Source organism: Chaetodon auriga, chromosome 4 (assembly GCF_051107435.1).
Source record: "Chaetodon auriga isolate fChaAug3 chromosome 4, fChaAug3.hap1, whole genome shotgun sequence".
NCBI classification, from domain to species: Eukaryota; Metazoa; Chordata; class Actinopteri; order Chaetodontiformes; family Chaetodontidae; genus Chaetodon; species Chaetodon auriga.
Window position 1 is genome coordinate 22,038,211 of NC_135077.1, and position 22,027 is coordinate 22,060,237.

Genomic DNA, 22,027 nt, shown 5'->3' on the forward strand with positions numbered 1-22,027 from the left:
CACAACTGATGAAAAGGCCTTACAGCATGTGTTGTTGGTTTCATTTTTAACTTTATTATTTATTTATTTATTTAAAGACAAAACTAGTAAAATCATGTTTAGTTGCATTTGACAAGAATCTAGATCATCCCTTGCAGAAGATGACTATACACATTTACACATGCAGTTTCCGAAAACAGACACATTCATAGCCAAGTATACAGCAGTATGTGATGAAATATCATATTCCACTATCACGAGGAAGGTACGTTTGTAGAGAAAACTTTGCTCAACTTTAAAGTGCCAAAATAAATATATTCTTCATTGTTGATGCAGCAAGTTCCCCATTCCTTTCATTTCAAAGGCCATGCACATGGTTTTACATGTTTTAGCCGATTTACTTCATATTGTGCATATGGTTCCACAGCACCCCAAAGTTTTTAGATTGAAATGATAGATCCCAGAAATATATTGGTTTTCAGAACTTACTTGAAATGGACATGGTTTGATTTCCTGACAACATTAACTGACTGACAGAAATATAAAAGGCAACTAAATACATTTTGAATTATGCAAGCTGATTGGCTGTACTAGTATGAACTGAACAGTGAATGCATGCAAGGTAGGAAATGGATAGAAAACAAGAGTTTGTTCAAGTTTTGGGCTAAAAAAAAAACATACAAAATGATAAGAATGGTCTTTTCACTGGACATGAGATAGCAAGGTTAATTATTTCCTTCGAGAATCAAAATAGTCAAACATGGTATGACATTAACCTTGACTAACAGCAACAAAGCCGATGGTGTAAGGTGCAGACGTTACACCACCTCACAAGAGAGGAAAAATTAACTCTTCCAGTTCTTAACGGAGTCACGTGTACTCCCTCTACTGGATCAGCCAGATGAGTCAGCAGCGGCCATTCAGTACACACATGGTTCAGTCAGGGTTACCTTGATGCTTAGACAAGAACAAAAACAGACAGTGGGTGGATGGGTCACAGTGTATCCATTGAGCGGAGAGGCAAAAACAGTCAGGTTCCATGTTAAGGTTGAGTGAGAGATACAGAAGGACTACACAACCCTTTCCCAGTGCCCGGTCTCAGCCCTGTGGTAGAGCTGTGGCTGACCCCCGGGGAACAGGCTATCAGGGTTTGGGTGTTCTAAAAGGAACTGGATGGTGGACTTCATGTGCTGGACGAAATGCGGCGGCTCAGCCATCGGAGAGGTGGACAGGTACTGGGCATGAGAGAGAGAGAGAGAGACCAGAGTCAAAGTCTGTATCACGTCACTTTCTGCACTGCTGTTTCTCACTTACTCCAAGTGTCTGAAACATAACTGAGGCCTCGAGTGAAACATGGAAAATAGTGAAGTATAACAAAGGAGGAAGTAGATCACCTTTAAAGGACTACTAATTCCATCCACTTTCCTTTACCTTTAAAATTGTGTCATCGTTTTGTGTCAACCAGAAGGCAATACCCAGATTTGGAGACCACTTGCAGGGGCCGATTTTAATCAGTTCACGACTTGAGTCATATATGTCAGCCATCTGCAAGACAACAAAACACTCATTTTATTAATTTTCGTTAATCCTTGTTAATTTTAGGGGAAAGAGTACATCAGTATTCTTTATTTGTTGATGATTATAATCCCATAAAAACACTTAAACACACGGTTAAGACTTTTTGAATGAAACAGAGACTAATGATTTTTGTTTGGTTTACGTGCCACACTTAGAAATGTCCAGTATTCACACAGAGAAAACAACATTTTATATTTATAGCACCTGTCCCTGAGTGAAGATCCTTGCTGATCGCAGCTCCTCTGCAGGTCCTTTATGGGTGAATGACGAAGGGAACACATCCCCTGTTTTAACATTTACACCTGTGCAGAAACAGACACAGACACAAAATATTAGAGGTCACGTGCCATGAACGCATTGCATCCCTCTCACTCTGTAGCTTATTCATCACTTACCTATTCCATATACGGCAGGCCTATGAATTTGATCAATGACAATGTCATTGATTTCTACAAAGACAGAGAACAAGAGGATTATTTGTATAAAGGCATAACTGACAGAATGTTTCATAGCAATAGCAAAATCAAAACAGGTGTCAACGTTACCTGTGATGCAACATGTTTCCAGATGAATATCCTCTTTTTGTTTCTGGAACGCCGCTGTAACGTGAAAAAGAGTCTAAGTGTTGCAACGCTCAAATGCTGCCAGCATTATATTACAATGAGACATGAGGTCATTTGAAAGACTATACCCAGTATGTTAAGGCTGAGTTTATGGGATGTTTTTGACTCATCGTTAAATCCTCCGACAAGATGGAGCTCAAGTCTGCATAATGGAAAGCAAAGCGAAGGGAATAAAGAACATCTGAACAGGTTGTACACTTTGTATTATATGCCTTTGTCTGTGTGTTTCATACCTGCCCTCCTTACTGACGTTACTCAATGATGTGATGGCTTTCACAAGGAGCGGGACTTCAGACCAGGTGCTGGAACCATCACAGTGAGCAAGGCAAACAGCTCCACTTCCTAACGAAATTCAGTCATAGCAGACATTAGAAATGCCATTCCTGACTGTAGACAAACAGGCAGACAGCATAACTTCAAGAAAAGAAACGTTACCGGTGTGTCGCAGCACAACCAAATGGCAGGTGGTGGCATCATCAGATCCAATTACTGACACACTGTCTGTGATAGGTAAGACATAAAGCATCTATTACGATCCACATTGGTTAACTGGGAGTAGTGTCTGGGAGTTAGTGAGAGGCTAACAAACGTTGAGCTGAGAAAAAAAAGAAACGTTCATATTTAGACGGTGAATCATCAGGCTTTACTCACTGTCTGCTGGTGTGGTTGCAGCAAATTCTCTTTGTTGGACATACAAGAGGCACTTTGGGTCGACGTCAACAAGCGGCTTGGAGCGAAATATTCTTCCATTTTCCTGTGACACAAGAGTAAGGACGTAGAACTAAAAATAATGTCAAAGCGACTCTAGGCTTTGTGGATTAGTCTCATTTACACCAAAGTGTTACTTCACACGTAATACAGACTGTACACCTTCATCTGGTGTCTTGTTATTATTTGACAGCACAGTTCAGTTTGATGGTTGTCAGAGAATGAAAAGGTGGCCTAATTCACATTTATCCTTCAACTGATGAAAGAAAGGACTGAATTTCTCTATAAATACAAACAATAAACTTTCGAAATTCAGCCAACAAATGTCTGAAACGCCTGTTCATTGAGTGAACTGTCGTCCCATTATTTCCCAATCAGTTTCATTAGTTCCACTTCTTAAGAAAATAAATAAATAAATGACCATATGACAGTTTGCGGTGTTGAGTGACTCCAGGTCACAGCCAGTTCATTCAGAAATGTAACGCTAATCACCATTTAGCTTTAGCATGAAGTGCCAGTCTGTCATAGAGTGATTCCTGTGAGGTGACCTGGTGATGACAGCCAGATCAGCAAGCTAAATTTAGCTGAACTTTCTGCGAACAAACCTGTAAATGTGGATATTTGTCGAACAGTTCCGCAGTCGAATTTATGCGCCCAAGTTCTCTATTTTGAATAAGCAAAGGCATTTCCTAAAGCGAGGACCACTATGCCACGAAGTAGTTAACATACTATTAGAAAAAAAAACGGTAACTTCATATTTTTGTTATCTAAATAGACACATATCGCAGTCACTGCAAAATCCGTCGGTCAATCTGCCTGAACTTCCTGGAAGGCTTCTTCTTCTACTACTGTTTCAACGAAAGCAAGCTCAGTTTCTGACACATCGCCACCAACCGTTAAAAAGCACGAATGCGTACACGAATCAAATCCGCCATTATTACTAAGTTAACATTTGTACGTAGCGCCCGTTCTATCGACACGATGCTACGTGGATTTATTAGTTGAAGTTACGTCGCTAAAGAGGGCAGGGAAGGAAGGAGCGACGCGGCCGTGAAGCTACGTGACGCATCCACCAATTCTTTACCAAAATCCTTATTTAAGCGTTATTATTATCTGATATACATAAAGTTTCGCACGCGTAAATTGTCGTTATTATGTAACACTTTTTAACAGCGCACAACGTAAACAAACTGGTGTCAAACGTCAAAGCGTACGTTACAAATACAGCGGAAAGGGTAGTTTAACAGTTAACGTTAGATTTTTCGCCAAAATGAGAGGGGGTTCCTCCTATGGAGACAGAGACAGGGACCGTGGACGAGACAGGTATGTTTTTACTTCATACATGGAAATAACACAATGTGTAGACATCGCCGTAACTTGACTGACTGACTCAAAACATGTTTGGAGACTCCTCTGGTCTCTCAGCAGTGGAGCGATAAGTGCAACACGACAACAACCTCAAACCTCCGCAAGGCCTCCCTCCACTGTTGATACTTTCACGGTAAACAATGGAGGAAGTTTGAAATGACAGAGCATTTATGCAGGTGTAGCAGTGGCCTAAAATCGACCGTGAGGGTAACGGTCGTGTTGTCGCCAAAGTCTGTTGACTATGGCACAAACAATTATCTTCTCATCTGAAGCCTTGGCCGGATGGCGGCGCTAAAGCTGAGGATCACCAAAAGTCGTCAAGTTTCTTGTGTAGTAGTGAGGTAGTTGCACAGTAAATTTAATTTTCTCAGTCAGTATATCAATTTTCATGTGTTTGGTGAATGGAGACTTGAAGCCTGCGGACATGTAGCCGGAGGTGAGCATTGATATTACACCCAGCTGAAAATCATCACACTAGTTGGCTGTGCAGTGTGTGTGACGTTTATATATCTGACTGCACATTTGAGCACACAAACCGGACATTACAGTGTACAAATGCAAATCATCAAGTCCAGGTGTGTGTGTGTGTGTGTGTGTGTGTGTATGTATGTGTGTGTGCAGTGCATAACTTAATAGCATGACTGCTCTTATACACTGAAAATACATCCAATGGACAGATAAATGTCTTCAAATTCTCTCAAATTCTCTCATAACTTGCATCAGCAGATGGTAGAGATCTGTAGTAAAGCAGTCCGCACACATCAAGTCCACATGAGCCCCCTTGTGGACTTGTTGAAATACAGAATTCCCACTTTGAACTTCATGAGAATAATAATTCTGCAAGTACAGTGAAGTCTGAGGGTGTGGATTCAGCCATAAGTACAGACAGACCTAAAGGATGGAAATCAAAACCTTCACATAATGTCGTTGAAGGGAGGACCTGCAGTGTTGACACAGTCACTCTGGATAGCCGCAGGTAATGCTGCAGCATTCGCCACTGCTCTTTACCTTTCAGGCCACGGTTTGGGGCAATGAGCGGTCGCAGTGGACCCCCACCGATGAAGTTTGGGAATCCAGGTGAGCGTCTCCGCAAGAAGCGGTGGAACCTGGATGAGCTGCCAAAATTTGAGAAGAACTTCTACACCGAACATCCTGAGGTCCAACACATGAGTCAGGTAAGTCTTTATTTTTCTCTCTCCCCCCTTACACTCACAAACAGTAAGTGAATCGTAAGATTTACATGAAGATTTGAGAGCATTACAAAATATTGGATTTGAGCATATTTGCATTTGTGTCCCCATCATCATTTGTGATGTTGCTGCAGACAATATTAATACACAAAGTTACAAGCATTAACAAAGTTCAGCCCCTAAATGATAAAGTTTACTCATACCTCGTGATCATGTTTCTTTGCCAAGTCAGTAATTTTAGCTTAAGGTATTCTAAAAAAAATCTTCATTTAAAGCCTGTGTCCAAAATGTTTTCTGTTTTTTTTCTGTCTTTTTCACTGTTTTATCCAGTATGAGTTGGAAGAGTTTTGCAGAAAGAAGGAGATCACCGTCAGAGGCTCTGGCTGTTCAAAGGCGATCACAGCTTTCCACCAGGCACAGTTTCCTCGTTAGTAAACCTTACCTTACATACACTACAATGTCTGCACAGACAATCTCTGGGAAACATTAGCTTATACAGTAAATAATTAATCCACTCCCTCCAACATCCGAGGACTTCAGAATGTAATGCAGTGCTGGTAAAATGTGCTTTACAAGGACTAGTTATTCGTTTACAAGAAGGAAATATTGTCAAATTTAAGATAGAAACCAAAGTAGCAGTCTTAGCAGCGCAATGGTCTCGTTGATTGTGTCCCTGCTTCTTCTGGCAGAGTATGTGATGGATGTGCTGATGCAGCAAAACTTCAAGGAGCCGACAGCGATCCAGTCCCAGGGTTTCCCCGTGGCCCTGAGTGGCAGGGACATGGTGGGGATTGCCCAGACGGGCTCTGGAAAGACACTGGCTGTAAGGCTGCCCTGCCGTCATCCTGCATGATGATGACGACATTTTATTAGATGTTTAATCTGAGAAATTCAGAAAAATCTTATTTACCTAGCACATTTCACAAGATCGAAAGGGAGACAAATAACCATCAAATAAATACAACACAAAGTCAAGAACAAGTGCATGTCAGCACATTCCTGGGGCAGGATAGTTGTATTTACTTTTCTTTTTATGTGTTTTGTTCCCTGCAGTATCTTCTTCCTGCTATTGTACATATCAACCACCAGCCCTATCTGGAGAGAGGAGATGGTCCAATTGTGAGTGAAAATTCGTATGTGTTATTATGTTGGATGGGAGTGTTTTATCTAAATGTGTGGACACACTGTCAGTTTTAATAAACCTTCCTCTTCCCTCTTCCTCTTCTCTTCATAGTGTCTGGTGCTTGCCCCGACCAGAGAGCTGGCTCAGCAGGTTCAGCAGGTCGCTTATGATTATGGCAAGTCTTCCCGTATCAAAAGCACCTGCGTCTATGGTGGAGCACCCAAAGGACCACAGATTCGAGACCTCGAGAGGGGTGGGTATGGTTCCTGACGGGAACACGCCAGGGATTATTCAAAACAGTTTGAAATTCAAAACCTTTATATCAAAAATCCCGTTCAGTATAGGGGAATAATGTTAACCATGACGACTTCATTTAATGAAACTGAACAACATATTTAATTCATGGAAAACACAGAGCTGTGTCCTTGTTATGCAAAGAGTTAAACATGTCTCTGTCATCTGTGACTTCCTCAGCTGCAGCCGGGGATTGTAGCCCACACTGCATTTTCCTGTAAAGTGTGGTCTTGTGGTCACACAGTAACTGTAAAATACAGATTTAGATGAACAAATGAACAAACAAAAAGAACACAACTAATAGTGAAATGTCCTGCCTGAGCATCTAATCATGTGTGTTTTTGTTGATTTTGAATGAGTCTAGGTGTTGAGATCTGCATCGCCACACCTGGTCGCCTCATCGACTTCTTGGAGTCTGGGAAAACAAACCTCCGGCGCTGCACCTACCTAGTGCTGGATGAGGCTGACCGCATGCTGGACATGGGCTTTGAACCACAGATTCGCAAGATAGTCGATCAAATCAGGGTGCGTCAGAGGCTCAGCTACCGTGACTGCTGATTTTCGAATGATAACCTTGACTTATTAATGTAGAAATATTTTTCAGTGAACTCAGCTGCATGCTTTCTGTCTCTCTCTCTCTCTCGCCCTCTCAGCCTGACAGACAGACTCTGATGTGGAGTGCAACCTGGCCAAAGGAGGTTCGGCAGCTTGCTGAGGACTTCCTGAAGGACTACATCCAGATTAATGTTGGCGCCCTGGAGCTCAGCGCCAACCATAACATCCTGCAGATTGTCGATGTCTGCATGGAGACTGAAAAGGACCACAAGTAAGGATAGCCAGTGGCAAACTGTCATTATGTCATGATTAACTGCTGTTAACATTACAGAACACGACGTTATCCTTTAAACACAGTTGAAGCTTGAGTTGAGGCACTTTTTACACCTGGTATTAACCTGACCCAGGTAACCTGATCACAAGTGGACAGCTCTAAGAACAGCTGTAAATGCAACCGAGACAGGCGTAAGACACATTGAGATCCAACCGCTCAGACCACAGTCGGAGGTGGTCTGGCATGCATATGGCGACACTCTCTTACATACCAATATAAGCAGCGCATATTTGTGAACACACTGTTTTAACTGATATCACCATGTAACTAGTGACTGCAGTATCCCCAGACTTCCCTTGTCTCAGAGGGTTGGCTGCTGCTGTTGCATTGCATCATAAATGCATTGTTAAAAACAACAATGCATTTGGTCTTTGCAAAGAGAAAGATGTACGTGTTTATTTGCATATAGAGCGGCAAAGTGAGATCCGATCACAAAGGTCACTCGAGACACATGTGGAGACATATTGTAATGCAGGTGTGATCTGACGTACTTAGAGCTGGCTGCTTGTTATTGGATCACCCAAGACGCGTCTTAATGCCTGGTGTGAACAGAACCTTCGTACTGCTGATGTGCTCTGATCGTCTCTCCCTGTCTGCAGACTTTTTCAGCTGATGGAGGAGATAATGGCTGAAAAGGAAAATAAAACCATCATCTTTGTGGAGACCAAGAAGCGCTGTGATGATCTCACCAGGAGGATGAGGCGGGACGGGTGAGGAGTGACGCAACATGATCACAGCAGATCTAGTGATGAATTATGCAAATGTTTGATAGACAGTAGCTATTTAGAGTGTCCTCTAATCCTGCCACGTCACTGTGGTTTTGTTTTCTAGGTGGCCAGCCATGTGTATCCATGGAGACAAGAGCCAGCCAGAAAGAGACTGGGTACTCGCAGGTAAGACAGTGTTACCACTTCCCTCCTGCTCTTTGTTGTAGATCATGTGTCATACCTGAAGGGCCAGTGGACAGTACAGAACATTACTTCCCTCAGACTGCTGATCAGTAGAGTTATTTTTTACATGTACTCATTCACTGAGCGTATGAGCTGAGATCATGATTTCCGTCCTGCTCTTCACTTTTCTTTTCGATGTCTGTGTCTGCTAATTTTCCTACTAACACTTTGTTTAATCCTACAGAATTTCGGACTGGTAAAGCTCCCATACTGATTGCTACCGATGTGGCCTCTCGTGGTCTGGGTATGTCTGCTCACACATACAGTTAATGCTGCATAATCTCTCACATGAATGTCTCTTCTCTCATTCTCTTTGCGTTTTCCAGTGAATTATATTTTTCCTGTAAATAATACGAAGGAACGCTTGTAGAGTGACACAAGTAAACAGTCACCACAGTTAAATCGATTTGTACCGTACAGGTGTTACCCTTCTTATGTGCCTCTAGTTGCAAAGTTATCTTGACTATCTTGAGGTAAGTATACTACAGATGAGACCAGTTATATCTGGCAGAGTCTGGCAATGAAATGGGGTAAATAAAATCACAATCTAGCACAACATTAAGTGTAGAATTGTCTTTGACTGTTGTCAGGTTGATATTATGCTAGTTTGCTCGATCTGTGTGAATTTACTGATGTACAATGAAATCAATTCTCCCTTACTATTATAACCTGACAGTTTTAATGAATTTGTTGAGTCCAGCATGGAGGCTTCAGGCCATCTGCTATGCTGCGTATAGTCTGTTTCTTGTTACTGTAGTTGAAAAGCTTCCTTCTACCGGGGCTCTTTGGCACGCTGCTGCCTGAAAGGAGGGTGTGTGGGGCAGATATTCCTGCGCACCTTTTTTTTATGTCTCCTTCATGCTCATATTACCTGTTCTTCCACAAGAAGATAAATTGTGTAGTTCTATCTCCGAGGCAGCAGGAAAGCTAAAATGGCTAATTTGACGTCCAATTTTGTTGGCAGGATACATGTGAGAAGGGGGGATAAGTGAAGTGTCTTTGACTTGCCAAAATTCCTATGACCTATCCTTGTTCTTTTTTCCCCTCTTCTCCTCTCAGGGTTTGGCAGCACATGGCAGCTGTAACAGTCTGCGCTGCTGTCACTGCCCCCTACATCACATTAAAGTAGAAGCTTGGCTAGTTTTCGAGGGATTAAAGCCCCTCTTATTCTTCTTGGGTAACTTAAGATCCCCCTGCCCAGTATTGTCAGAGTTTGTATATCCAGCGAGCCTTCCTTGGGAGCAGCCTGAGGTGCCTGTATGTCTGCCCATCGGTCCGTCCCAAAAAGCAGACAGACAGGGGGGAGAGAATTAGACGGGCTCGTCTGGATCCAGTCCTGGCCAGGGTCTGAGGAGGGTCCTGCAATGCAGCGAGAGAGCAACAGAACCAGCTGTTTGTGTGCGTGACTCTTGAGGTTTAACGGTTCTGCTCCCGTCTGACGTTGCTGGTGTGGGATGAATCCTGTCTCCCTCCCCCTCAGCCCCTCCCTATAAACCAGGACTGATCAGGGGGGACTGTCTACCTTTGTAAAAACAACATTAAGGGGGTAAGTACCTCACCGCCCCTTTCTCTTAACTCCTCCATGAGCTCACCATATTTTCAGGTACTTCCATTGTGCTCATATTTTAGACAAAAGAATAGCACAGTGTCTATCCCAGCACATCGTCATTCTGTCATTCAGTAGGTCATGGGTGATGAAATGGCTTCCCTCTGTCACGATGGAGGGGAAAGGTAGGCTCATTGATCAGCAGTGCCGTCAGAGCCCCAAGTCTTCTGTAATAAGAAACAGACTCCTTGTCTTCACACATTCTGACCAGTAATCACATTGGTGTGAAGATAATGAAGCCTAAACATGGTTGTTGCACACTGTCCATGTCGTGTTTGCTTCATGTCGAGTGTGAAAACCTGAAGTCGAGTTTTAACTGTGTCTGGTTGAGATGAGTTGTAATGGTGGGTAACTGAAATGGATCTTTAGATGTATGGATTTTTGCATGGTGTCTGATAAAGCAGGTAAGTTACTCCATTTGTTTAGATTTTTAGTTCTAACCTTAATAATTGTAAGTAATTAACATTAGTTATATATATTTTTATTAGATACAAACCATCAGTTCCATCATTCTTTCTGCAGAAGCTTTTTCCCCTCTTGAGATGATCATCTCTTCCCTTTCCCCCATGCTGTATAATTGATTTCCCTTCATCCAAAAGATGTGGAAGATGTCAAGTTTGTCATCAACTATGACTATCCCGGCTCGTCTGAGGATTACGTCCACCGTATTGGACGTACGGCTCGCAGTACCAACAAGGGCACTGCCTACACCTTCTTCACCCCAGGGAACCTGCGGAAGGCCCAGGACCTCGTCCGGGTGTTGGCGGAGGCCCGGCAGGCCATCAATCCCAAACTGCTTCAGCTCGTGGACTCAGGGCGTGGTGGAGGAGGAGGCGGTAAGATACGTCATACATCATAGTCAATCATGCAGTGAAGTAGAGAAGATGTGAATGATTAAGACCTGAAGAAGAAGATGCAGTGATTAAGAGTTTAAAAACGCTGATTTTACATCTGTTTGTTACAGGTGGCAGAATGCGTTACCGTGGCAGCAGCTCCAACAACCCGAACCTCATGTACCAGGAGGAGTGTGATCGCCGCATGCGCCCTGGTGGTGGTGGTGGTGGTGGTGGCAGCAGCAAAGATAGCCGCAGTGGCTTCGGCCGCAACAGCCATGATGGAGACCGCTCCACCTCCTCCTCCTCCTCCTCCTACAGGGACAGAGGCCGGGATCGCAGGAATAGCTACAGCTCAGGTTCAGATCAGTTCCAGAGTTACGGCAGCAGTGGTGGCTTCAACTCCCGCAGCGGAGGCCAGCCTAGTGGAGGTGGAGGTCAGGATCCACCTAGCCAGCCGCAGGGTCAGTTTGGCCAACCCCCTCCTCCACCATCACCGGGGGGGCCGCAGCCTCTGATGGCTCAGCAGTTTGCTCCGCCACAGCCACCGCTCATGGGCTTCATTGGGCAACCGCCTTACCCTTTTGCTTCTCCACCTCCTCCTCCTCCGGGTCCTCCACCTCCCCGGAAGTAGAACAATAAGAAAGAAGCACTGAGTGAATCTGTACTTGTGTGTGTTCACAGTGTAACTCCCAGAGGCAGGAGTTTGAAAAGGCATACCATATCTGAGGAGGTAAGGGCTGATGTTTTCTATCTGTTTTGTGCTTTTTAATACAACTCGTGAGTGGATTTAAAATTTTCCTATAGAAAAGGAAACATGTTTTCTGCGTCATTTTTTTCAACTTCCAATGTCTCCTAACGTTGCTCTCAGCCATGCACCCTGGAGGAACAAGCTTCATGTGTTGTCATTTCAGTCAAACACTACAGCAGTGTGTTGTCCCTCTCTAGTTTAAGCTGAGTCATTGGTCAGCTGTGTCAGGGGGGCTCCGTGGTGCGTGGTGGAGAGTGCTGTGTGAAAAATGATTTGTAATAGAAACAGTCACATTCCAGAGTCACGTCTTGCTTTGTTTGTTTTTTCAAAGTCTTTGACTTATATTGTTTGAGGGAGACTTTGGTTGTGACCAGCAATATATTCTAATTGCATTGATTTTTGGTTTGTGTTATTCTTAACACTGAAGCAGTGCATCCGAGTAGTGAATCTTCTTCAAAAATTTTGATACCATGCAAACACTGTTAGTTTTTTCAGTGTGATGATCTGTCGCTGTAGGCTTAGATACATGTAGTCATGCATGCCTTTACCTTTTCCTGTCCTGTACCAAGTCTGAACGGATGTGTTTCCATTTACTTGTAACAGTTTAACTCACACATTGTTTTCACGAGCAGATCAGCTAATACAGACGCAGTTTCATGTGGATTGTTTATAAAACTGGAGGTTTGTTTTTTTTTGCTTGTTTCCTCTTTGTGTTTTTACGATGCTTTTTCTCAAATAAATGAATCAAAGCTGTATTTCCTACTTCGCAAATTATTTATACATCAGGTGAATTCCCTGTACAAATGACTTTATTTGCCTTAAATACACATTTGTAGTACATTCTCATTTTGTACCCAGCAGTATTTACATGTTTGTTGCTTTTAATGATAAATATTCATAATGGCATGAAGCTTTTATTCACATTAGGAGCACAAATGGAAAAGACTGGTTCCCTCCCTCAGAAATGCCTCTGGATGGACCACGTCACAACACTTAGTTTTGCTGTACTTCATGTTGAGTATCAGTCTTAAAAATCTGGATCCAGTTCAGCTGATTGACTCACTTTGGGTCTTAAGTTTTTAGTTTCCCCAGTCGTTTGTTTTGTCTTCGATCATGTGAGACGTCCAGTCTGATTCATGTCTTTCACAGGTGGATGAAGGTGACAGCATTGCATGCACAGTCCCCGATCATGTTTTACTCACTTCTTGCATCTTAATGTAAACTGTAGCATGGAAGTAAAGACTGAGGTTACCAAAAACAGGGATTTGCATCTGTAATAGGTTTTATAAAGCAATAACTGACTGTGTAGCGTACCTCTAAATGCACCTCAGTGCCTACGAGAGCTAGACATGAAATAACATGGCTACAATACGAGTTGCCTGTCTCATGTTTCAGGCAATCACAGTTTTCGTGGTCACTACAACGGTGCGAAAACCGGTACTTCAACAAGTTCCATCAGTGGAGACTGGGATGACAAATCAGATGACTTGCTGGGTTAATACCCGTAGCCAAGACCCAAGAAGGAAGAGCTATCATCATCCTCCCCACGACTGGACTAATGTGATCATCTACTGATTAATGCTACTCCAGTCAGAGATTGTGGCACTATGCATCACAAAGAAGACGACTGTGGAGATGTGTGGACTTCCACAAAATAAATCTGAGCTGAAAGTGACCCCCTCAATACAGTTTACAGTACATCATGCTAGGAGCCCAAATGTTCATTATTTACAGTCTGCTTTAGCCATGAAGGACTGAAAGGTGGTTACTGAGGCGACTGTTTTGTCTCATTATTGCTTTCTTCCAGTCCTGGACGTGTTCGTAATGTTAATACATCTGTAAACAAATAGAAGCTCAAATCTCTATGGAAATGAAACACCTGATATTTAGTATTATAAAACAGCCAGAAGGATTAATGGCACCATGTAAAGACTGTGGGTGTGTGTTAGTCTACCATGTGAAATGTAATACTTGCTTTCAAGTATAAGGGCAGAACCAAATTCATTTTACTCGGTGGGTAATTTTCATATTGAGTCTCACATACATTGAAGTCTTATTTCTCAGGTGGAACCAGTCTGCCTCCAAACTCATTTTATTTCAGTATTCCTGACCCTTAGAAGGAATCATAGACCCGTGCTCCAATCAACTCAATGACGTGGATATTAGGATGATTCTGTAACATCATTTTTCAGTATTTTTCTGACAAGGACATGAAGAAATGGAAAAAAAAAAAACAGAACTCAAACTACAGATTTGTATACATATATGTACAAAGCAAATGAAAATCAAATGTTTCATCCCAGGCACGTGTGGTAGAATCAAACCGGATGTCAGCAACGTTGACGCAGGAGTTCACATGTCCCTCTTTGGGTCAATCAACAGTAGAAAGGCAACAAATGAGAGAAGACAATGTACTGTAACGGGGAATGGTTTCATGTGCAAAACTGAAAGAAAATAAGTGCATGAAAGTTCATGTGTGAGATAAATCCCCAAATCAAAATCCTGAGAACGGTCAAAAAGTGTCCCAAAACCTTGAAAATAAAGAAAAGTGCAGAAATTAAAAGCTAAATTTCAGTATTTTAACAGAGGCAGAGGTCTAGCGCCCTTCCTTCATAGTGCCTTTTCACAGAGGAGACTTTGACCTGTCACAGCAGGAAAAGCACCAATCAGTGAAATCACCGATGGTAGAATTCCATTTATCTCATATCCACGTACTGTTCATGCTGGCTCACTCACACTGAGCCACTACTAATGTTATTAGTAACACCTGTTCTTTTCCTACTGTCACAACTCTTGCAAGCTATGTACCCATTCATTAGGTATGACACTATCGGTTCTCTGATACTTTTCCTGTTATTACAGCATTTCTGATCAGCTCCTCACACTCTGAGCCGTCTCTGCTGGACAAAAGGGAAAACCAGTTCAGTGATTTCAGTGTGTTCATAATTACATTTAGCAACATAATTTCCCCATGCAGCTCTGTGTTTGACAAATTAACAACAGTCTTCATTATGGGGAGTTGGTTAGCAAAGAAGTTGAGCATGGCACCAGTTGACTATAATCCACTGCTGATGTTCTTCCTCTGAAGTAGCGCTGAAACAATTAGCCAAATAACCAATTCATCATTTGATAGGAAATTCATGTGGTTGGTAAAAATACCAACTATTCCTCATCATAAGCTGTTTCTACCCTTGTCCATACTGAAAACACATTTAAGAGATCACCTTAAGCACTGAACTGACTTAAAGCTGACCTGAAAGTTATTACCAATGGACTGAAAGAAAATCATGATTTGTTGCAACCCTACTCTTAACATGCAGAATAAAACACTGGACACACAGGCTGACAAGAATCTGAATGTTGGACATTTCTGCTCACACTGCGAGCTCTGCAATTTAGGAATGCATCAGACACTTGCTTTTGGGTGAGCTCTGGGGTTCGTAAACAACAAAAACATTCATGGGACATTGGAGAGGATTGTATACAGTATGCAAATCAGACAAATGCACACATTCGGCATTTAAAGGCTCAACTTGCTTCCTCCAAAAGTCGCTGCATTGGATGAGTGGTTCTAACAGTTTGCTGTGTAGTTTGTGTTGCTCTGATTGTTGGAAGAAGAAAATGTAGCTGCAGAACAGGAACATGGAGATGATCAACTGAGGACAGGAAGGCTGTGACGGAAGGCACAAGGCAGAAGCTGGTTCCCACAACTGTTCTCAAGTCAGTCTGGATCACCAAACCGCAGTTTGACGCCGCTGAAGTGTAAAGAGGCCGTCTTGCCTCAAGTCAGCGATGAGGGACAACTTCAACCTAAATCTAAAGGAAGCAGCAGGTCAGATGACAGGAGGTTGGCCATTCTCACTAAAGGTTCCCCCAGGTGTTTGGAGGCGGGAACTGGTCCACGTCGCCAGATTCATCATGAGATTTGTCTCCCAAGTTGAAAGTCAGCTTGTACCGCAAACGTACTTTTTCCTGAAAAATGAAAAAAATGTCAGTATTACATCACCAGCAACGATTTAACATTTAATCAATGCTTGCGTATTAGCAGTCCTCTTGTTTGTTACATAATGTATAATAATATACATAATAATACATAACACAATGGACAGTATAATAATGTACACATTACTTGCTAACACTAAATAGCCTTGTCATACTCATATATCATACAATGGCCTTGAACTGAGGCCAGCTTTGCTTTGCAATGGGGGGGGGGGGGTCATGTGACAGAGTACCTTATGAGGGTTAGCCAACAGCAGGATCTGTGTGACGGCGGCTGGAGGCAGGATGGGATTGAAGGCTGGGAGCTCAGTGCTAGAGGGAGGCTGCAGCTTCACTTTCATCACCTGTGCAACGTGGACACATCCACACAAAAACCATGTCAACAAGTGGTATCCACAGAAAACATTTTAGCTGCTGACACCTGACTGCATGCCTTAAACTGATGAGGTAGAAGCTTGCAGGGAAAAGCACATCTGTCATCACTATGAAAAGCAGACTACGTGAACCTACCTTTGGTACAGCTGCCTGAAAGCGGATGTTGGTGACAGGAATGGGGGCTGAGGACAGCATGGAGATGATCACCACCAGCACGTCAGGCCGTGACGGAGGACAGTCACGGGCAAAGGTGAACAAAACTCGGAGGCTGTGTTTGTCGAATACAGTCACTGGTAATAAGCTGCCTGGAACAGATTTGCAGAGAAAAGGGAAAAACAAAACAGAATGTGATGAAGAATATTGAAGAAAAACGGCACCTATCACGACATCCCGCTTCACTGCCTGTGCTCACTTGGTTTGATTGATTCCAGAGGCACAGTAACGTCAGCGAGAGAGATGCTGTCGTAGGGCTCAGCGGCAGCGACCGAGCCTTTCTCAGCAGCCGTGACACTGAGATTGGAGAGGAGGAGAGTGTCGGGCTGCTCTGACTGGACGGCCAGGCTGGACGTGGTCCCCGGAGCAGGAGCGGGAGCAGGTGGAGCGGTGGTGGCATTTGGAGCAGGTCTGCAGTTGGTGCTGGACTTCTGCAGATCTCGTAAGGTGACTCTGGATTGAGGCTGGAGCTTATCCCTGCATTTGCAAGAATGGAGAACACAAATTAGATTGTAGCTGCGAGCATGTCAAAGAAAAAATAAGAAACATACGACTTCCCCCTCAACAAGTGATTTACCACTGCCGTGTGTCACATTACACTTATGAAGGGCTGTAATGACACACACAGACGTGCTTACCATTTGACCTGCTGGCTCTCTGGAGGCAGGGACTGCTGTAACAAAGTCTTCCCCAACAAGTCCAGCTCTTCCATGTGTTTAGGTGGAGCAGCAGGGCCCCCTGCTGGTGGAGCCTGGGGTGTCTGCAGCACAGCTGGCAGCAACAGCGCAGCAGGGACCGGCATAGCAGATGATTCTGCGCCATCAGAGGACTGAGAGAAGACACCGAGGAAGGAGATGGAGCTGATGTCAAGTGGTTTGAAAACCAAAGCAGCTTCAGTATTAAAGCGTCAATATGTTGATATTTTTATATGATTATAGCATATGTTGAATGATACTGCTGGCTCTCTTCCACTTGATGGCACCAGAGTTTTCAAACTGTACACATAATGGCTTTAATGTGAGAAGCACAGCATCATCTTACAACTCGCACCTGAAAAGTGTTCTGAGAGTCACAGTTTTCTGCCACATTCAGTCCTGAGAGATCAGAGACAACAAAAGGTTAATTCAATTTCATTCCAGTTTGCTGGTTATAACTTAAAAAATGCAGTTTAAAACTCTCTAAAAGAAACACAATTCACTGCTACTGTCAGAGTTCGTGACATGTTCGGCTCAGTCCAGAAAGGCTGTGCATGTGTGCAGCTTTGTTGTGGTAGAGCCAGATGTGTCCTGCTTCTGAGGATGTTGGGTTTCAGCCAGTCAGCCAACAGGAGGGCTACACACCGGCCAATGGAAATAAGGTATGACTGTGCTGTGTGGACTGAACTGTGCTGACATTGCTGACTTGTTAAAAAAGTTACACTTAGTAATTTACCTTTGTGTTTACAAGCCAGATGAGCTTTTTGATCTTACCCAGCGACATGAGTTCATCGTCCAAGAGGCTGATGCCCACGTTCTGAGTCAGAGTCTGGAGGCTGGAGGGCTCCGGGTTGGAAGGTGCTGTGTTGGCTGATGCATTCAGTCCCATCAGGTCTACTAGTGCTGAGCTGCTGCTGCCTGATTTGGAGGGAGAACATCCAACTGTGATCGCATAACCTACAGAGGTTGTTCTTCACCGGCATTTCCAACAGTGAGCTTGAAAACACACACACAGACACACACACACAGCCTACCTGGTTGTGAGGGCATGTTTATGCCATCCTTTGACACATCCTCCCCCTTTACCAGCTGTCTGTACAGGTTGATGACCTGCGTCAGACTGTCATTGGCTTGTAAGATATCCGCTGTAAACAGAAAACATAGGTTTTCAAATCTTAACTTTTTAGACTGAGTCAGACTTCATGATATCTGTCCGGAAAAAAAGTGACTAAATAGACACATAATACTATGACACACTGTCGAAGTCATGAGGTCAGCAAACTCACCTAAAGCTTCATCACTATCCTCTGTGTCACTTGCTAATCGGAATAGTGTCGGCCTCATCTTTTCACAGCGCTGGTAAAGATCCTGCAAACAGACACATGTTACAAACACTAAAACCAGTGAGCGGTGCAAGCAGAGTTGTGAGACTGCAGCTGCAGCTAGTTTCAATGTGCTGAGCTGGGCTGACTTTAATGAGCTCCTGGTTGCTCTGGGAGCAGCTCTCCTTGCTGTAGCCCTCCAGCAGCTGGCTCAGCAGGCTCACGCTCTCCTTCACCTCCTGGATGGCGTTCACCCGCTTTGATACCTTCTCCACCCGCTTCTGGTCCTGGGAAAAGAGTTATAGGGTCTCAGTGGCCGGGATCAATACAAATCTTAGAAAACTAGCATTTTTGCAGACCTTCGTTTCCTGGCTGACTTTGTTCATCAAGGTAATAATTACACAGAAGATATGACAAATATGAAGGTAAAAAAAGGTTGATACCGAGATCAAGACCTTGATTGTTGATTGGATATTAAGCTTTCCATTTTAGGATATGGAGTATATACTATAATAAGTACAAATAATATAATAATATTGTCTTAAAACACTATAATAATCCAAAAACAATTTGAAAAGGCCTTGAGACTACCACTCATGTGCATTAATGTTATCATGTTACAAGATGAGGTGTGTGCAAATGGTGGAGAAGCACAGTTACACATGCACGTCACACCACACACTGTACAGCACATACAGCAAACAAAACCCATGACACACCTCCTGGACCATTTCCTTAATGAGCTTGTTTGCTGCTCGCAGATCTTCGGGGTGAGTGCTGTTCAACAAGCGAGACAGCATCTACAAAAACAGGATAGGACCGAAGTGGGAGAGGAAAGAAAAGAGGAAGAGAAGTTTGTAAACGGTTGGTCCCATACTGCTTTTCCCAGGAGGTCCACGTCAAAGGATCTGATGTGTATGGAAACATTCTTAGGAATCTCACATGATGACAATACAATACACAAGTCCTTCCTTGTGGAAACCTGGTGCCTCTTCATCACCACTCATACTTCTTACCTTGGATTTCTCCTCATCCTCAAAGACGGCACTTTTGGCTCTGGGTGGAGGGGGTGGGAGGGGCCTGTCATCAGGAAGCACGGGATCCTGCTTGACAATGCCTGGAAGAGGACAGGGACACCTATTAAGCTCACATGTCAACAGCTCCCATTTTATACATCTGCACTGTACATAGATCTCAGCTACAGAATCTGGCTCAGTGCTCGGTGTTGTCCATGAAATGTGTGATACTGGTGCTACAGCATTGTGCTTGACACTTCTTTGAGATAAATGTAAGCACATTATGATAAGGGAGTCAGCTGTATTCCACCAAAACACATCAGGCGGCAATGTGCCACAACCCTAGATGAGTATTAACTATCCTGCAGTAACTACTGAACTCTGATGGGAAAGTGCATCTTTAACATCACACTAGATTCAACTAAGCATGACTAAGGACTTTAGTCTCATGCTTGTGGCTCATCACCATAAAAAGGAGAACTGATACTCTTTTGTACGAAACACAACTTTTTAAAAGAAGTCAGATGTCAGGAACCAAAACGCATTATCAGTAAAATGTGGGAAGTAAAAAACAGATTTACAATAAGTGAACATATACATGGAATGACACACGCTAACTATGAAGGAAATGAGAGACTTCGAGCTACAGTCCTTTATCTCAATGGTTCTCAAGCTCCTGCTCACCCTGTTTTTTCAGCATCTGATAGGCGTCTGCTATCTTGGTCTCATCAGGCAGCCGCACCGTCCAGCTGTATACCATTTCTAACACCCTCTTTTTCACTGGCTCTGGAGCCCGGGTGCCCAAATACTGCAGAGAAAAGGAGATTAATGCAGCTATTACATGAAAATGGTTTTAAGCTTTAACAACTACAACGGCTAGTTAAATACCGGGTCAGTAACTTGTCTCGTAAGGTTGCTAGAGCCACTTAAAAGCCGCTTTAATGGGTTGACAACGCCCTACAAAAGCTATTTCTCATGGATGTACAGTTGCAGTCAGACCGGTCCAGCAACATAAAAACCATAGATGGTTACCTTGGGTGAGACCACCTTGATGAGCTCATTGAGAAAGCGAAACTTTCCCACTTCACTGTGAAATCGCTTTCCACAGCTCTTCATGCATGTCTCCAGAACCTGGGAATCATTGAAAGTTTGTTTCACTTCTGTACAGACAAGCCTTCACAAAAAAAAAAAGCCTTCACTGCAAAAACAATAACAAGTGACAGTTTGCAGACCTTTACACTTTGAACTGAGGTTTTGATGGACGATCTCTTACCATAAGCGCTTGCATTGCCTCCCACTCCTGAGGTGACTGGATTTTATGGGCCAGAAGTCTGGTCGCAAGCTGGGGACTGACAAATAAAGCTTCACTTTACTGACAGGCAAAAAAGAAGCGAAGAATACCGCAAGACATGAATTTGAAATATGAAACAAAAACACCCCCGATCTTCAAGTCAGCTCTCAGACTTCAGATAAACAGCTGGAAATCAACTGTGATGCTTTCTGCATTTTGTACATGATGGGAAGCAGAACAACTAATCTGAAATGGTGTGATTTTCTTCACCGTCATCTCACCCTTCTGGTTCATTGTTGAGCTGATCACAAAAGCCCTTGATATTGTCCCAGTCTGTCTCCTTATTCAAAGGGTTGGTGGCCTTGTCTGTGGGAAGGGAAAACACATAAGACTAAACTTGCATCTGCTCTACATCCAAACTTTAAACCTGCTCCATGTGAGGCAATTTAATAATTTATTTTCCCTTACACTGAACACAGAAAACCTCCCAGGATGACACCAAGCTTTCGCAGGTACTGATAATTCACAGCTGAGATAACTTAACACCTCGAGTCCTACTAAACGCCTGTGACACTGTCCGCAGCTGTAGCCTCTGGTTATTTGCGATATGCAAACGATCAGCTGTCTGGTTTGGAGCAGATGAAGAGAGCTGCTCGTGTATGCAGAAAATGTTCGTGTGAAGCCTGTGTCAACGATTAGAGCAGAAGCACTGTACAATTCCTGGTTCTGGGTCCGTCGTGATCCTTGAAGAGGAAACGGTCAGCGGCTAACTAGCTAGTTGATTTTGTTAGCATTCAGTTGGACACTGCCAGGATTTTAAAGTTTACGTGTCAGGTTTGTGTAGCATCGCCAACCTCACAATGTCAACAGTAAACACGCTGTGAGCTCAAAATACGAGCGAATGTGATACATTATGTGACTGAGTTTGTTTCCTATCGACAGCTGCACTTTTGATTTGATGACATTCGCTCTCTTGACTCAAACAATCTATTCCTCAAGGGGAGTACAATGACCGACAGCGGTGAGTTCAAAGAGGGAATATACCTCCGTGCCCCTTAACATTACACCGGCTATCGCTTTACGTTCAAAAGTTAATTTGATATTGTACAGTATGAGGACTTACTGATGCAAGACTGTAGGCTAGCCTCATCAGGAGGCGCCGCCGCCATCTTTCGGGAGTTCTAAACAAGTGGCCAATATCGCGTGATTTTTGTAACATAT

The 22,027-nt window shown here is 43.4% G+C and overlaps 3 protein-coding genes across 3 annotated transcripts; 1 reads left to right on the forward strand and 2 right to left on the reverse strand.

Moving 5' to 3' along the window:
- Positions 1-31: 31 nt before the first annotated feature.
- On the reverse strand, positions 32-3,738 carry ntan1 (N-terminal asparagine amidase). Its single transcript, XM_076729538.1, has 10 exons — positions 3,494-3,738; positions 2,832-2,934; positions 2,616-2,681; positions 2,414-2,522; positions 2,249-2,322; positions 2,103-2,156; positions 1,953-2,006; positions 1,762-1,859; positions 1,411-1,524; positions 32-1,214 (listed from the first exon to the last, which is right to left on the reverse strand). Exons 1-10 carry the CDS (start codon positions 3,572-3,574, stop codon positions 1,050-1,052), a joined length of 918 nt encoding a protein of 305 aa, XP_076585653.1. The 5' UTR covers positions 3,575-3,738; the 3' UTR covers positions 32-1,049.
- A 167-nt stretch (positions 3,739-3,905) lies between these two features.
- Positions 3,906-12,647, forward strand: LOC143320106 (putative ATP-dependent RNA helicase DDX17). The gene is made up of 13 exons (XM_076729537.1): positions 3,906-4,211; positions 5,272-5,431; positions 5,777-5,873; positions 6,136-6,269; positions 6,500-6,565; positions 6,681-6,822; positions 7,228-7,388; positions 7,517-7,689; positions 8,352-8,462; positions 8,584-8,645; positions 8,887-8,946; positions 10,908-11,144; positions 11,273-12,647. Exons 1-13 carry the CDS (start codon positions 4,159-4,161, stop codon positions 11,773-11,775), a joined length of 1,959 nt encoding a protein of 652 aa, XP_076585652.1. The 5' UTR covers positions 3,906-4,158; the 3' UTR covers positions 11,776-12,647.
- A 36-nt stretch (positions 12,648-12,683) lies between these two features.
- LOC143320105 (ADP-ribosylation factor-binding protein GGA1-like) lies at positions 12,684-22,009 on the reverse strand. Its single transcript, XM_076729536.1, has 17 exons — positions 21,930-22,009; positions 21,088-21,172; positions 20,789-20,864; positions 20,548-20,646; positions 20,200-20,323; positions 19,516-19,616; positions 19,219-19,299; positions 18,649-18,786; positions 18,464-18,545; positions 18,212-18,322; positions 17,952-18,095; positions 17,533-17,576; positions 17,121-17,311; positions 16,682-16,959; positions 16,405-16,574; positions 16,128-16,238; positions 12,684-15,864 (listed from the first exon to the last, which is right to left on the reverse strand). Exons 1-17 carry the CDS (start codon positions 21,973-21,975, stop codon positions 15,754-15,756), a joined length of 1,992 nt encoding a protein of 663 aa, XP_076585651.1. The 5' UTR covers positions 21,976-22,009; the 3' UTR covers positions 12,684-15,753.
- Between the last annotated feature and the right edge of the window lie 18 nt (positions 22,010-22,027).

Excerpts from the sequence above, each read along its gene's own strand:
- LOC143320106 (XM_076729537.1), top strand. The coding sequence starts at position 4,159 with ATGAGAGGGGGTTCCTCCTATGGAGACAGAGACAGGGACCGTGGACGA. Across the intron at positions 5,874-6,135 it reads CCACCAGGCACAGTTTCCTC|AGTATGTGATGGATGTGCTG; the intron begins GTTAGTAAACCT and ends TTCTTCTGGCAG. Across the intron at positions 6,823-7,227 it reads GATTCGAGACCTCGAGAGGG|GTGTTGAGATCTGCATCGCC; the intron begins GTGGGTATGGTT and ends GAATGAGTCTAG.
- LOC143320105 (XM_076729536.1), bottom strand. The coding sequence starts at position 21,975 with ATGGCGGCGGCGCCTCCTGATGAGGCTAGCCTACAGTCTTGCATCA. Across the intron at positions 20,865-21,087 it reads CTCAACAATGAACCAGAAGG|TCCCCAGCTTGCGACCAGAC; the intron begins GTGAGATGACGG and ends TTTATTTGTCAG. Across the intron at positions 16,575-16,681 it reads TCTGGAATCAATCAAACCAA|GCAGCTTATTACCAGTGACT; the intron begins GTGAGCACAGGC and ends AATCTGTTCCAG.
- ntan1 (XM_076729538.1), bottom strand. The coding sequence starts at position 3,574 with ATGCCTTTGCTTATTCAAAATAGAGAACTTGGGCGCATAAATTCGACT. Across the intron at positions 2,935-3,493 it reads ACAAATATCCACATTTACAG|GAAAATGGAAGAATATTTCG; the intron begins GTTTGTTCGCAG and ends CTTGTGTCACAG. Across the intron at positions 2,682-2,831 it reads TGCAACCACACCAGCAGACA|ACAGTGTGTCAGTAATTGGA; the intron begins GTGAGTAAAGCC and ends TACCTATCACAG.